Source organism: Peromyscus maniculatus, chromosome 7 (genome assembly GCF_049852395.1).
Source record: "Peromyscus maniculatus bairdii isolate BWxNUB_F1_BW_parent chromosome 7, HU_Pman_BW_mat_3.1, whole genome shotgun sequence".
NCBI classification, from domain to species: domain Eukaryota; kingdom Metazoa; phylum Chordata; class Mammalia; order Rodentia; family Cricetidae; genus Peromyscus; species Peromyscus maniculatus.
Genome location: NC_134858.1, coordinates 68,134,457 through 68,150,078, shown reverse-complemented (window position 1 = coordinate 68,150,078; position 15,622 = coordinate 68,134,457). Strand labels below are relative to the sequence as shown.

Below are 15,622 nucleotides of genomic sequence, written 5' to 3'. Positions count from 1 at the left end.
AAAGCCCCTTTTTTACTCCTGGCTCTAACAACGTCTGAAAACCGGTCCCTTCTGAAACACAGAACAAGCAGTGACACGGCTGAGGAACAAGAGCACACATGACGTACTTATGCGTTTCTTTTCTTCACTTTTCTTCATCGACTCTGAGCTCTGCCCACTTGAACCATTATCATTCTTCTCATCTTTCTCCATTTTCTTAGTATCTTTGGTGTCTTTTTTTTCTGATTTCTCAGATGACCTTTTCTCTTCTTTTTTGATAGATGCTTGTGTCCTGACCACATCATCCAAGACAAGAAAATAGAATGACTACTTTTGCTATGGAACAAGCAGTCTGTTTATCAGAAACCGGTCTTAGCTTAGCAGCTGTCACTCAATCCTTACTTGGCACTCCGATCACTTGTGTTCTTTTTATCACCAGCACTTCTTGAACTACTCTTTTCATCACTTTCTTTCTTCATTTCTTTCTTGGAAGGATCACCTTTGACCTGAAAAGTTTAAACAAAAATAAATGTTTTTAAAATTCATAAGCTTTAAAGTTGCATTATCTAAATGGTGTTGAGCTGGGCACAGCCACACATGCCTGTAAGCCTAGCACTTGTGAGGCAGATACAGAATGACTAAGTTTGGGGAAGGCATGGCAGGTTTGGAACTTACTACGTAGCCCTTAGTGGTCTTGATTTTTCTGCCTCTGTCTCCCAAGTTCTGGGATTATAGCCATGCACCACCATTCATGACAGAGACATTTTTAGACTGAGACTACAGGTTGACTATTCTTATCTGAGATACTTGGGCTGAGACTGTTTCACATTTTAGGCTTTAGGTATCTGCATCTACTTTCCCTGCTGAGCATTTTAACTAAAAACTCTGAAATGCACCAAAATCAAAATTTTTGACCACCAATGACACTCCAAAAGTTTGAGATTTTGACAATCCAAAATGACAATCCAAAAGTTTGAGATTTTGGATTTTCAGATCAGCCCTCTTGTTAATCTCCCTCTTTATAAACAGTTAATCACACTTACTTTCTCCACGGAAATCAGTTGTCCATGCAGCTCTGTGCGATGGAGATGTGCAATACATCTGGACACTTCTGTGCTTGAAGACATAGTTACAATGCCATAGCATTTTGCCCCAGGACTTCGAGCATTTGTAACTACCTTTGCACTTAAAACCTATAAAATTAGATAACACTTCAGAATTGTACAGCTGTACACATTCCTAAATAGATCAGACTAGCACTGAGAAAACTCAGGTTAAAGGGGGGTGGAGATGCATTCTGGGTGTAATCCCATCCTCTCATGTTTTTATGTACTTAAAACATTCAAGGGAATTATTTATCTAATCCTCTACCCAAATATACAGCCCAAACAAGCTTCATGAATAAAATAAATAGTACAAAATTAACACACAGAGAGAAATTGGATTTGGACCAGTTTTCTCATGGTGGGCACACCTGAATCTCTTAGAGAAAACTATGGACATGTCTGTAAACAGTTTACAAAAGTCTTAAACTCTTTCCTTTGAGTCACTTTAAATTTCAAAAATGAGTAAAGAGAAAAGAAAAGGCCAGGATTAAGATGCTTTTAATCCCAGCATTTGGAAGACAGAGGCAGGCGGATCTTTGTAAATTTGAAGCCAGCCTGGTCTACAAAGTGAGTTCCAGGACAGCTAGGGGCTACACAAAGAAACCTGGTCTTGGAAAAACAAAAAACAGAAAGAGAAGAAAAAAGGAGACTAGGCCACAAAAGCTGTAAGGTAATCAGTATCTAACTGACCATTTCAATTCTCAAGAATGACGAAGAGTGAGAAGAAAAGCATGGCTAATCCAGGGCTGGAAAGGGAACAAACACATGATGGCAGGAGGCAGGAAGGGAACTTGACAGTGTTTTGTGGCGGCTGTTGGAAGCTGTAAGGCTTCATGTAAGCTTTAAGAAAGGCTGCTTTGCCGTACAGAAACTGGAGCCCACAATCTCGTCATCATGTACACACTATTCTCAGGCAGTTTATATTCTGACAAGTGCCAACATTAAAGTACTGTTTTGCATCTCTAAAAGCACATTACTGAAACAGAACACAACATATGCTAGAGTTGATTATGGAACTATCATTCTGATAACCAATACTGGTTATTAATTTAATAAGCATTTAAAACCTACCATGTGCACACAAAGTAGGATAACAGCAGAGCAAGTTAAAAAAGCATGGTGTATATTTGGAGAATGAAAATTTAAGTAGACACTTTTAAACTAGAAAGAAGTGACTGCATTAGATGCAGACCAACAGCAGCACAGCACTAGCATTAGATGCAGACCAACAGCAGCACAGCACTAGCTACTGGCCAAGTGTTCTATACCTGCTCTCTACTGTTAGGGAGCCTACTAACGGCACACACTTTTCCTAGTGAAGCAATATCCTTTCAAACACATGCACACGCAGCATTAATGTTACAAAAACCTGTTTTAATGACTTTAGAGGTTTTTACTTCTTAAAATAGAAAGTCGTTTAAGCAAAGTAGGTTCTCGCAGGTGTCAGCAAACATTGGGAATGGTGGTCCCATGATCAGCAATAAACCCAGCAACTTTTACATTTCTCTCATTAGTGGATGAGAACCTCTACAAGAGGATACCTGTTTCCTCTGCAGTTTACATATTCTACTACCTAATTCCAGCTATTTATATTTTCAGGATGACCAAATAGTCTCAGCATCTTCTAGATCCTTTGTATCATGAATAAAACTTGGCTCAAATGAATATAGACTTGGAACTCATTATAACCCAAAGCTCAGAGATACAAAGATATGGACTACAGGGCTAGAAAGATGGCTCAGCTGTTGGGAGCACTGGCTGTTCTTGCAGAGGACACAGGTTCAATTCACAGCATCCACACAGCAGCTCCACTTTCAAGGACCTCCTCTGACCTCCAGAGGCACCAGGCACACACCTGGTGCACACACATCATGAAAGCAAAACACTCATACACATGAAATAAATCTAAATTTGTAAGTAAATAATAAAGTAAATATAAATAAGTAAATCTAGAAACTTATAAAGTATGACATACAGACTATATTTACGTAATTATTTGAATACTAAGAGATTAAAAGAATGTACCTTTCCGTATTTGCCAAAGAGGTTCTTTAAATCAGCAGCTTTGGTATTAGACGACAGTCCACTGACCCAGATATTCTTGGTTGAGCTTCCACTGCTGCCCCCAGCACTGCCTGTGCTCCCTAGGAGGATGGATCCAACACCAGAAGCTTAAGTGCTTGCACTGACTTACAAGGCTCATAGGTGTCCATTCTGAAATCCATTCTCATTTCAATGTTGATAGCCTAACATTACAATATCTAAAATCTTACAAACTTACCATCAGAAAAGTCAATCAGAGCAGTGAGAGAATAAATCTGAATGTTCGTAAACTTCCTGGTACATGAGTTTTAAAACAAAGTGGGTGAAAATTCCACTACATCTTGGACATTTTCTAGCAAATGCTAATAAGCTGTCCTCACACCATTACACTGAACTGGGGTGCCTGGAAGCAGTCCTGTAGCAACAAGCAGACTACTCCAGTGTTGGATTCTGTCACGGACCCTGAAGGATCTCAGAAGGAGGAATGAAAACAGGATAGATCCAGAGGTGGGAACAAACAATCTTTTTTTTTTTTTTTTGGTTTTTCAAGACAGGGTTTCTCTGTGTAGCTTTGCGCCTTTCCTGGAACTCACTTGGTAGCCCAGGCTGGCCTTGAACTCACAGGGATCCGCCTGCCTCTGCCTCCTGAGTGCTGGGATTAAAGGCGTGCGCCACCACCGCCCGGCTGGGAACAAACATTCTAATAATTCACTTTCTTTCTTTTTTCTTTTTTTTCTTTTTTGAGAAGGGGTTTCTCTGTGTAGCCCTGGCTGACCTGTAATTCACTATGTAGACAAGGATGGCCTCGAACTCAGAGATCTGCCTGCCTTTGCCACAAAAGTGCTGGAATTAAAAGCATGTGCCACCACACACAGCCACCTTCATTTTCTACTAGAGAAAGATTAGGAGAAAATGGAAATTACATGCAGTTGGATAACTCAAGACCTAAATAAGAAACAACCTTCTAAAACAATTGCTGGAGGTAGATTAGGGACCTTAAAATAACTTAGACTAGGAAAATGCTCACAGCTTGTTTCTGAACTGCTTCCACCCAGATATGACTTCACACATGTAAGTATAGGAAGCACACAAGCTAGTTAGTGTGCACAACGCTTTCTTCCTTTAGTGCTGTGGTGCAGAAAATCCTTTCTAAAATGCCGCGCTATCGCATCTACAAGAAGCAGAAACAGTAAACATTTCTGAAGTGCTTCAAAGTCACATGAGATAAATGCCAACCTCTAGAAACTGTTCAGTTCAGGCTTTTAACCATACAAATGACTCAAACTGTAATACCAACAGTTACTGCTTTTCCTAGTTTGGAGGCAGTCATCAAAATGTTTAACTTTATGACATGCAACTTAGAAACTTGTGTATCTACATGTAACTAGCAATAGTTGGGCCTGGGTACTTATCTAATTATAGGAAAAAGTTTTGAATAACAAGACAGAAGGCACCACTTAACCAAAATTACTAAGTTTCTCAATTTAAAGGATAAACCTTTTCTTATCCATTAACCCAAACAGTAAAGGACAGGGGTATTACAATTAGAATTCCTGAATCAAGTCAATAATTACTTCAAACTATTAAACATACCAATGAAACACAAGCCAAAGCAATGTGCCAGGCAGTGGTGGTGCACACCTTTAATCCCAGCACTTGGGAAGCAGAGGCAGGTAGATCTCTGTGAGTTCGAGACCAGTCTGGTCTACAAAGCAAGTTCTAGAATAGCCACGGCTGTTACACAGAGAAACCCTGTCTCAAAAAAACCACAAAAACAAACCAAAGCCAGAGCAATGCACGAAATCCTTTGACACTCAGGAGAGTTGAGGGATTTGTTAGTACCCGAGTGCAGTGCATGCTCCTTTAGGACGCTCTCTCAGAAACAAAGGCTCTTCAGCCATCACAGCCGAGGCACAGGATGAAGCCAGATTGCCCATAGGCACAAGACAACCAGCTAGCCCCAAGTAACAAGAAAAAATAAAATAAGCTCCTTAGGGGAGTATGGGGGGGATATGCTCAAGGAACAACATACACTTGTAGCATTCTTATGTAACATAGAACCATGTACAACTATGTGATAAATATACAATGAAAATTTTTTTATTGTTCCTTGGCTCTTACAGGAATTGAACATAAAATTATTTCCCTACATAAGACAACTATCAACACAAATAAGTCAAATTAGGAGGTGAACTTTAAAACATTTAAATACTATACACTTGCTATGTTAACATAAGTATATCCTAATTTAAAGAATGAAGTACTACCATATGTTAGACTGCTTTTCTTCTAAATAGTAGATTCCACAAATATACACAAATATATTCATGATACAAGTTTCATCCTAGACAGAATAGGGAAATGGATGTGGTCAGGTCTGAAGTTTCAAACTCACTGCAACTAAAACTAATTCTCCAATCTCTCATGCTCATATGAGTTTACAAAGTAACTAAAGGATAAAGTTTCAATGGCAGGGTTTGCTGTAATTCTTTAATGCCACCAGTTAAAGATTATCAAAACTTCTATCTTCTCAACAAAGTTCTGAAGACTAAATATCACAGGGAACACAGACAACTAACACTTTTGGTGGCAAGTATGTGATGTTATCATGGAATAAGTAGAAAAAAAATCCATTACCTTTGTCATCTTTAGATGATGTCTTGCTGTCTTTAGATTCCTTTGAAGAGCTAAAGAGGCAAATCACCAGAAGAAAATTGAAAACAAAAAACAAAACAAAAACCAAACAGCTTGATATTGACAGCATTGTAAAACTGGGTTCTACTCATACACATGGAGAACTCCAAAGGCCTACATTAGGCTACTTGAACAAATGGCTCTCTTAGGATTCTTGCACTGATTTTGCCCAAGATGCCTGAAGATCTAGGTTTTCTGACAATTCTATTCAGTGGATATATGGCCATCTTCTCCAGATTTCAGGACTGGGACTTGACTTCATTTTGTGTTCTTAGAACTGAGAGTTGCTCATTAACCACCATCACAAGGGTTTTAAAAAATAAAACACAAAAATTGTCAATTTGAAAAAAACAAAAACAAAAAGAAAACAAAAATAAAAAACAAAAATAACCAAAAAAATAAAAAGAACAAATATATGCTGACAATTCGACAATGCACTCAGTAGGACACACTGCATATCATGAAGATCTTGAATTTTTTTAAAGTAACTTATGACGGTCAAAAATATTCTAGGCAGGATCATAAGACACTAATTATTGTACATGGTCTTGAAGCCACCCCCTTAATGTAGCGTGATCTTATTGAATGCTGGAATTTCAGTATCGTAAAGAACTGACATAGAAAAACAAACCTCTTTGCTTGACCAGAGGCCCCAGTAGACGAGGGCCCTTTCTTCAAAGTATCCTTTTCTTTGTCTCCAGATTCTGCTTTCTTAGAACTTTCTCTGGCTTCCTTCTCGACAGGATCACCCTTCACGGAGTCTTCCTTCTTACCATCTTTATGGTTCGGATTCATCTCATAATCCTTGCTTTCCTTCTCCGGGCTCTGTGCAATGGCGTCCTGCCCATCTTTTGGCTTACTTGCTTCAGAATCTGTAATTTTCACATTTTTACCTGTTTCTAGGAGGTCATCACCATCAAAATCCAGAGTGATGGCATCTTCAGCCTGGATTGTGACCGAGATGTTGTCATCCTCAGCTTCTTTCCCAGTCGCATTAGCTTCCATCATCTCTTCATGAGCTGTGTGATCAGCCTCAGCTAGGCTCCCTTCTGAAGGAAGAGGTTTAGATACTTCTTGTGTGCCATCACCAGAACCTGCTATATCTAAGAGGATTTAACAGGAATAAATATGGCAAAACAAGAAGTTTAAACAATTTCACATTCATAAGCTAGAATAGGACCTAGAAAATATAAAGCCAGTCATTAGCACTGATGGAGGGTTAGGGGGAACACAAGGGATTAACTAACATACACAATCCTTTACCTAAGATCACTTATTCTTCAGGGAAAAAAAAATGATCTCTACATACAAACATCAAAACAACAACAGTGAGAAAATGGATCCATCCTTAAGATGCGTCTCTTCATTTCTGCTTTTGAGTTAATGGTATCTGAATTGTTTTCCTCCGTGGTAGAGTGGCAGATGTGCAGGTTTGTTATTCAATGTTCCGCTCATCTTGGGATTTAATCCTTATGACCTTGGGAGCTCCTTGGTGACTTCCTGGACGATCACAGTCTAAGGACATTGGTCTTCGGAGTAGTTCCAAGCCCCATCTTTTCCACTCTTCCATCCCTGCCTGGGCAGTCCAGAGTCGAAAGCAACACCACTAGAGAAGACTGCGAAGACGCTCCTCCTTGACGTCTAGCAAAGCGGCTGCTTGCTGGCTGCATCCTGTCCAGGGGTCTGCAGTGACTGTTTACAAAGATATCTTGCATTCCCACAGAGAGAAAGGCCTCAGGTATGAGAGATGTTTCAGTCAGTAGCTTTATTCCATCGTAGTTTCTGGGCTTTTTATTCTGCCTGGCTGAGGAGGCTGCTCCATGTCCTTTCTAGTCCAAGTAGGATAATGTGACTTCTGTCCAAGAACTCAACCTCATAGTGACCACATGTATTGCTACGGTTATCCCTGTGATTGTGTTGGGTAAGATAATTCTCCCAAGCCACTACACATGTCAGAAAATCATACGAAAGTTGCTCTAAAGTAGCACACAAAAGCCAGTTTCCTGGTCATTCACCATTCTTAGGATTGGTGCAGGATTCACTGAGTCATAAACTAAGACTCGAATAAGCACGTATGAGTTACTGCAGTGTCAGTCCTAAAGACGGAATCTACTTACCTTATGTTAAAAGTTATTTTTAAAATAAAACTAAATCTACAGTGAAAAATAGTATCATTCACTACAGTAACTGATATGTACTTTTAAGTCAGAACATATCTTGTGTTCAAAACAAAATCAAAACCAATTGAAAAATTAAGATGCTAACTTAATTCACTAAATTGATAATTTGAAAAGAAACTATTTTAAAATAAGATTTCAAATAAGGAATGTTTATTTTCATATACTTTGCTTTTCTAAATGTCCATAAATTGGAAACTCTACTTGGCATCAAACATACCTTTCTCATTTTCTTCTTCCTCACCATCCTGAAATTCAAAGAATAATCAAATGTAAAATAAACTCACGGAGAACAACATTTCAATAATATCACAAAATCAGTCAAATTAAACTGCTGGGTAATTTTAAAATATTAATTAGAGATACACATCACACGCAAATATATTCCAATCAGAACTCAGACCCATTTAGAACTATGGAGCACCCTTCTGCTATATAGGATTCTACAAAACAGGAGGCAAATCTCTCATTAAGATTATCAGTTCATTACCCCAGACTAGTTAATCTAATCCAAACCTCACTGTGGCACAGAGCTGTCATTATAGAGGCTGGCATGACTGTTTTCTGTCGCTCAGTTCACACTTTTTCTATTACTTTAGTGGGGAGAGTGACCCCACATGAGGGTCAATCTTACTTTCCTTCTTCCACCATGAGTTCTGGGGACCCAGCTCAGGCCGTTAGGCTTGGCAGCAAGCACCTTCACCCATCTGAGCCATCTTACTGGCCTATCAGAGATACTTCGAACAAATCCTTATTAAAAGGAGTCAGAGTATAATCTGCAATGGATTGAATGAATGATAAAGAAATAAAACCCTGCTTCCCTTTCTACACACTTCAACATGGGAAGGGGATGATTATCAAGAGCCAGCTCCAAATTACCCTTTTTAAAAATATCTGTTAAATGAGTTCAAAGCCGTCACAAATATATTAGCAAATGGCCAATTAAAAAATGGCATTTGTGCTACAAGTAATCAAAGCAAAGAGCACAGCCATTTAAAAGAAGTGATTTTTAGCTTAAAGTATTTGCTATTTCCCAAAATTAACTATATGCTAACTTTAAAACAGAAATATCTCAATAAGACAATGTTTTTCTTGGAGTAGGAACTTTGTCTTTCCAAGGAAAAATAACATATTTAAGGGCAAGGGGCTTGGCAGAAACTAGATTACTGCCTGCAGCCAGGAGAAAAATCTTTATTAAGAAAACACTGCAAAGATTTCTCAGGTAGCTCCTCCAAGATAAACTCTCCCAACATAAGCCACAGAAACGTAAGTAAGTGCAACAGTCTCGAAAGAAGTTTCCAGGAACATCTTGGTCACACAACTCTTAAAATACAAGCTGTGCAGATACAGATGGTTCTAGGTAAGCTGGGCAAGTTCCCATGGAAAGCCTTAAAGCACTGCTTCTCAAACACCAATGTACAACAGAAGCCTGGAAGCGCTTGTTCAAACAGGCTGCCGGCACCAGTCCCACAGCTTCTGATTCGGCAGGTCTGAAACAGGGCTGAAGGATGTGCAGCACTTAACATGTTTCCAGGTGATTTTGATGCTGCAGGTCCAGGAAGGACCTGACCAACTCCTCCTGCCTAGCAGTGAAAGAAGATTTCAAGCAAAACTTTCAATTCAAGTCAAAATTAAAAATTTACCATGGATAACAACCATAACATTATTACTATGTGTATGAACAAGAGTGCCTGGTAAACGTGCACACGGAGGACTGGTCAATGACAGGGGTCTTTCCTCTATAGCCCCCCAATCTTTTATTTCTTATTTTATTTCTTTATTTTTTTATTTTGGTGAGACAAGGTCTCTCACTGAACCTGGAGCTCACCAATTAGCTGGACTGGCTGGCCAGAGAGCTCCAGGGATCTGCCTGTCCCATCCTGTCATCCCCACCCCATCACTCCAGAGTTACGGGCATGCATCACAAGAGGCTTTCACATGGATGCTGGGGATCTGAACTCAGGACCTCACACTTGTAATATAAATCAACAGCAATATAAATCCTATCGGTCTGTGTACCAATATTGTATGCTATAATTTCTTTTCAATTTTAAAGTTCAAATTTTTTTGAGTGAGAGAGAGAATGTGTGTGTGCATGTGTGTGTGTGTGTGTGTGTGTGTGTGTGTACTTCAGTCATCCTTGAAGTCCAGAAGAAGGTATCAGATCCCTCAGAGCTGGAGTCCAGGAAGTTATGAGCTCCCCAGCATGGATGCTAGAAACCAAACTCTAGTACTTTGCAAGAACAGTGTGTACTCTTAACCACTGAGCTACCTATCTAGTTCCCAAGAATTAATTTTTTTCCAAGACAGGGTTTCTCTGTGTAGTTTTGGTGCTTTTCCTGGAACTCACTCTGTAGACCAGGCTGGCCTTGAACTCACAGAGATCCTCCTGGCTCTGCATTCCTGAGTGCTGGGACTAAAGGTGTGTGCCACCACCGCCTAGCTAGTTCCCAAGAATTTAATAAACTTCCACATGGAGTTAGCAAGATGGTTCAGTGAATAAAGGCACTTGCTACCAAGACTGACAATCTGAGTTCAATACCTAGGACACATATGTGGACGGAAAAACTAACAACACAAGTTGTCTTCTGACCTCCACAGAGGTGCTGACACTGACACACACACACACACACACACACACACACACACACACACACACTTTAAAATTAAATAAATCACTACCTCTGAGCTTTTAATTGCACAGCTCATGAGCAGCACTTGCAAAGAGCAATGGCTGGTGGTAGCAGCAAGGGGACAACATTAAGCTATTCTTCAATTCTAGATACATTTTTTCCTTTCAGACTCAGGAATGGTTTACTCATTTACCTCGAAAGGGTAAATAAAACGAGCCATCTTAATGAATGATTGACTTGCAGCACCAACACCACACCGCTGTCAAGCTATTCTACTAAAGATGCAACATGACAGACAGGCTGGAGGAAAAGATGTCCAGTTAGGCCAGGTGGTGGCGGCAAGGCAGAGGCAGACTGACCTCTGGGTTTGAGACCTGTCTGGTCAACAGGGTGGCTTCCGGGACAGCCAGACTCCCACTGGGCCTTCTCTCCAGCTCCCTAGACATTTTCTTAATTCTCCATGTCTGCTGAAGGATCTCATAAGCCCAGTGTCTCCACACAGTGGTTAATGTGTTACTGCCCACAGCACAGAGGGGTGACCTGATTCTTAGGAACCAGTGCTGGTGAGAGTAGAGCCGACACGGGTAAGTGCACACTCATTCGAATAGCAGCACTATTAGGGTTAACCGTGGTCTGCATATGCTCCAAACTCCTTATAATCTAAAGGCAAGTCAAGAAGCACAAAAGCGAGAGGAAAACGTCCATACCCATGGTAGCTGTGTACAAATATGCAACATGTCTGAAAACAATCTTTAAATTAGCCACTTTGGGAACTATCTTGAATAAGAGCATTTCATGCATGGAAATGAATCCCATTTTCTAGAAAGCAAGTAGTCAAGCAGTTATCCTGTAGTGGGGCCTACAATCCCTAGTCAAATGCTGCAAGACTTAACACAAAGCTCCTCTCTTTCCACGGACCCTAGGGACAGCAAAAGTCAGCTCAAGCCTCACACACACTCTTCAGTCAACCACATCCTACTGCCATCCTTTAGCCTAGTCTGTGATATACATGTGTCTCTGTGGTAAATGAGAGGACCTATATTCAGCCTGACTGAATAAGCCTTCAAAATGATCTCACATCAGTAACTGCCTGACATCTAGTTGGCAATGCGATAAACGGTGTGGGAAAAACAAATTGGCCCAGCTAGAAATGGGGACCATCTGAGCTTCATGGACAACAGCAATGGGCTAGCATATGTTACAGATTTGAAGCCCATAATAAGCACTAAGTATCTGCTGAAATAAAGTCACTGAATATAAATATACTGTAAGACACTACTCTTTCTAAAGGACTTCTGAGTTCAACAGAACTTCGAAAACTCTTACCAGTGTGGAGTTACTTACTGAAAAGAGTATGATGTAATATAAACAAATAAATAAATGAGCCACTGAGATGAGTTAACAGGTCAAGTATCTGCTGCCAAATCTAATGACCTGAGTTTGATCCCAAGGATTCACATGGTAGAAGGAGAGAAATCACTCTCACAAGTTGTCCTGTGATCTACATACATACATACAAACACACACACACAAACACACTAAATGTAATTAAATTTTAACATGATGTATTTTTAAAAATTCATCTAGACTTTATTCTGTAGACTCACACGTGATTTAAAATATATCAAGGATAAATAAAAGTAGTAGATATAAGCTGGGTGATGGTGGGCATGCCTTTAATCCCAGCACTCAGGAGGCAGAGGCAGGCGGATCTCTGTGAGCTTGAGGCCAGCCTGGTCTACAGAGCAAGATCCAAGAAAGGCACCAAAATCCTGTCTCGAAAAACCATTAAAAAAAAAAAAGTAGTAGATATAAAAACGAACCCTATGAACAGCTAGCAAGCACTAGATTGGAGAGACATTAACTTTATGAAGAGAACAGATGCTTTGAGAAGTATACAGATCTATGTCTCCCCTAATAGCCCCCAAAAAGGGAAAGTCCCTCAGATTAGTGTTGTGCACATAGGTAAACAAATAAAAGAACAGACATGGCATAATCTTAGGACACTACAGCGGCTCTTTTTGTTGTTTTCTTTTGGTTGTTTTGCCAAATGTATGTAAGTGCACTGCACGTATGCCTGGTGCCTGCAGAGGTCAGAAGGAGGGCACTGGATCTCCTGGAACTGGAGTTGCAAATGGTTGTAAGCTGCCATGTGGTTGCTGGGAACCAAATGCAGGTCCTCTGCAAAAGCAACCAGTGCTCTTAGGCGCTAAGCCATCTCTTTAGTCCCTCTTTTGTTTTTGAGACAGGATCTCACTATGTAGCTCTGGCTGATCTGGCACTTGCTATATAGACCAAGTTGGTCTCACACTCACCGAGATCCTCTTGTGTCTGCATCCCAAGTGCTGGATTTAAAGCTGTGTACCATCACATCCAGTCACTAAAGAGCTTCTTGAGACCAGAGGAAATGCTTAAGATTTAAAACCCTAACAAGAACATTCTAGAAAAAAAATGTTCAGAAAATTCTCAAGTAAATTCAAATTAGGCAAACAACACTACAAAGAAACACTAATTGCACATGTTCATGCTAGGATCTAAAATAATTCTCCATTCCAGCAAGGAAGGGTTTGTTTTAAAGTATGGTGCGGGGGTCAAATCCAACCCTTTGTACATAGCAGACAAGCACTACCAACTGAGCTACATCCCTAGTCATGATTTTTAATGTTCAAACTGGCCTCTAAGAGAATCTGCTCAAAGTCCCAGTACTATAATTAAGTAGAACTGAACAGGAAACAACGTTCATGCAGAGACTTAAACTTCAAGTCAAAAGCTGAGGACTGGGTTTACACACTTAACACTGGGGTTATTGTCCTCACACAAACATCATTCTCGTTTGTATTTTATAAAGAAATAGACTATGTCAAGGATTTTGTAATGTATTTTATATATCCAGGTGTTTTATCTACATGTATGTCTGCACACCAGAAGAGGGCATCAGATTCCATGAACTAGTTAGACTGCAGTTATAGAAGACTGAGAGTACCACGTGAGTGCTGGGACTTGAACTCAGGGCCTCATGAAGAACAGCCAGTGCTATGTAACAACTGCTGAGACATCTCTGCAGCCCATGTCAAGGATTTTTAAAAAATTATTAATAAGGGAATGGCAGGGAACTACACACTTTTTTGAATATCTCATTTTATAGCTTTGATGTAAAATCAAGAATATATTTTAAATATGTATAGAATTAGATAAAAATAACTGTAGAATCCCAAAAAGTTACAGACTAAGTTCTTTAAATCAATAATTAAAAATAGATGAAACAAGTCAATCGAAGTATGTATCAGTTGGTACTCTATTCCAGGGGGCAGAACAAATCTGCAATACAGTAACTTGTTTATCCTTAGTGAGGCTATGCTATAAATAACTGGGGAATTCTTCAGTCATTTTCAGGAATGGCCTTGGGGGGGTTGTTCCTTTAAGGCTACTGTACTAAGAATGTGAACTAAAGGAAATGAGTAACTTTGAATTATCCCTATGAACTATTTCCAGAAAAGGCCCAGAATCAATGAACAACTTGGGAGCAGTGAACAGCACCACCCTGACTGCTGTCCTGACACAGCATTTACCACTAACATGAAGCAATGGCTACATGCAGGTCTAGCAGAAAGAAACTAGAACATCTTTATATATACCAACAATAAAGAGAGCTAAAACTGTCACTAACAGGAGGTGAGAACACTCTCAACTTCAAGGATAACCACAGACTGACATACATTAAATACATGAGCCTGAAATAAAAGGACAGGAACCAAAGGAACAATCAAAAACCCATTGCTATTACTTATTGAAGGTGCTGGTAAACTAGCTCATTATTCTGGAAATTGGTGAATAAACGGGGGGGGGGGGGGGGGGATCAAATACATATCCTTGTTTTCTTTTAAAAATGATACTACTTGATAACCAAATAGTATATAAAGGGTTAGTTTTTCTAGAAATATTCCAGTCAACACTATGACTACTTTGAAACACATCACCAATGACCTAGGTGCCATACAAAAAGACACAGCAGCACAAGGGTAGCAACCCACCTAGGAAGCACTCGGTCTCTCATGCTCTCCTTGAACCTGACAGTAAGTCCAGCAGTCTACCGCCAATTTACCAATTTCAAGTAACTACAGTAAGCATGAATGTGTTCAGGGACACAATGGAATGTAACCAGCAAAATCTACATTTTGGCTGGGCAGTGGTGGCACAGGCCTTTAATCCCAGCACTCAGGAGGCAGAGGCAGGCAGATCTCTGTGAGTTTGAGGCCAGCCTGGTCTACAGAGCAAGATCCAGGACAGCCAGGGCTACACAAAGAAAGCCTGTCTATTCAAAAAGGAAAAACAATCTAGACTTCAGAGGCTCTAATGCAGGGCTTGGGAAACTGTTCTTTTTTTATCCATTTTCACACTGTCTCTAACTGCTCCCATATTACTGCGGCACAGCTGAGCAGCTGTAACACGGACTACCCGGCCCACAAAAGCTAAAATATTTCCTACCTGACCCTTGCTCTATGAGATAATCAACTAAGTTTCCAACAAATAAAACAAGGAGAAACTAAGTCACAGAGCAAGCCTACAGATTAAAAGGGCCTTAACAGACATGTCAATCAATCACAGTGGATAGGTCTGGATTCAAACAAACCTGTAAGGAGAAAATATCCACAGCTGAATGAATATTGAAAATTAACTTCACTACTTAATGACATTATCATTTTTATATTAGGAATTTCTTTTAAAGCTACATATTGAACTTGGTCATGGAAAATGGATTTGGTTTTAAACACTGCCGTGTACAATGTAAATGTGGAGGAAGCAGGCCTGGAGGAGCTGAAAAGAGTTCAAGTTGGCTAACAGTTATCCCCCCAATACATATAATATATTCAGAAAACATGTTTAGAAGCATCCAATCACAGGGGAATCTATAAATTTGTATATCTCCAGGTTTTTTTCATATACATTATTTACAAAAAGAAAAATAAAGGACATTATAATTTTCTTTCTT

General features: G+C 39.8%; 1 protein-coding gene across 9 annotated transcripts in view; it reads right to left on the bottom strand.

Moving 5' to 3' along the window:
* Sltm (SAFB like transcription modulator) overlaps positions 1–15,622 on the bottom strand; it is a 47,698-nt gene that overhangs the window by 13,501 nt on the left and 18,575 nt on the right. For 5 of the 9 annotated variants that reach the window (XM_076576632.1, XM_015997945.3, XM_042281221.2 and 2 more), the window contains 7 exons: positions 8,220–8,247; positions 6,454–6,925; positions 5,766–5,815; positions 3,111–3,229; positions 1,023–1,172; positions 382–485; positions 108–271 (listed from right to left, as the gene is read on the bottom strand). In XM_076576632.1, the coding sequence (XP_076432747.1) occupies positions 108–271; positions 382–485; positions 1,023–1,172; positions 3,111–3,229; positions 5,766–5,815; positions 6,454–6,925; positions 8,220–8,247 (1,087 nt within the window). The remainder of the gene's footprint in view (positions 1–107; positions 272–381; positions 486–1,022; positions 1,173–3,110; positions 3,230–5,765; positions 5,816–6,453; positions 6,926–8,219; positions 8,248–15,622) is intronic. The other 4 variants (XM_076576633.1, XM_076576634.1, XM_006979274.4 and 1 more) reach the window with 1 other exon arrangement.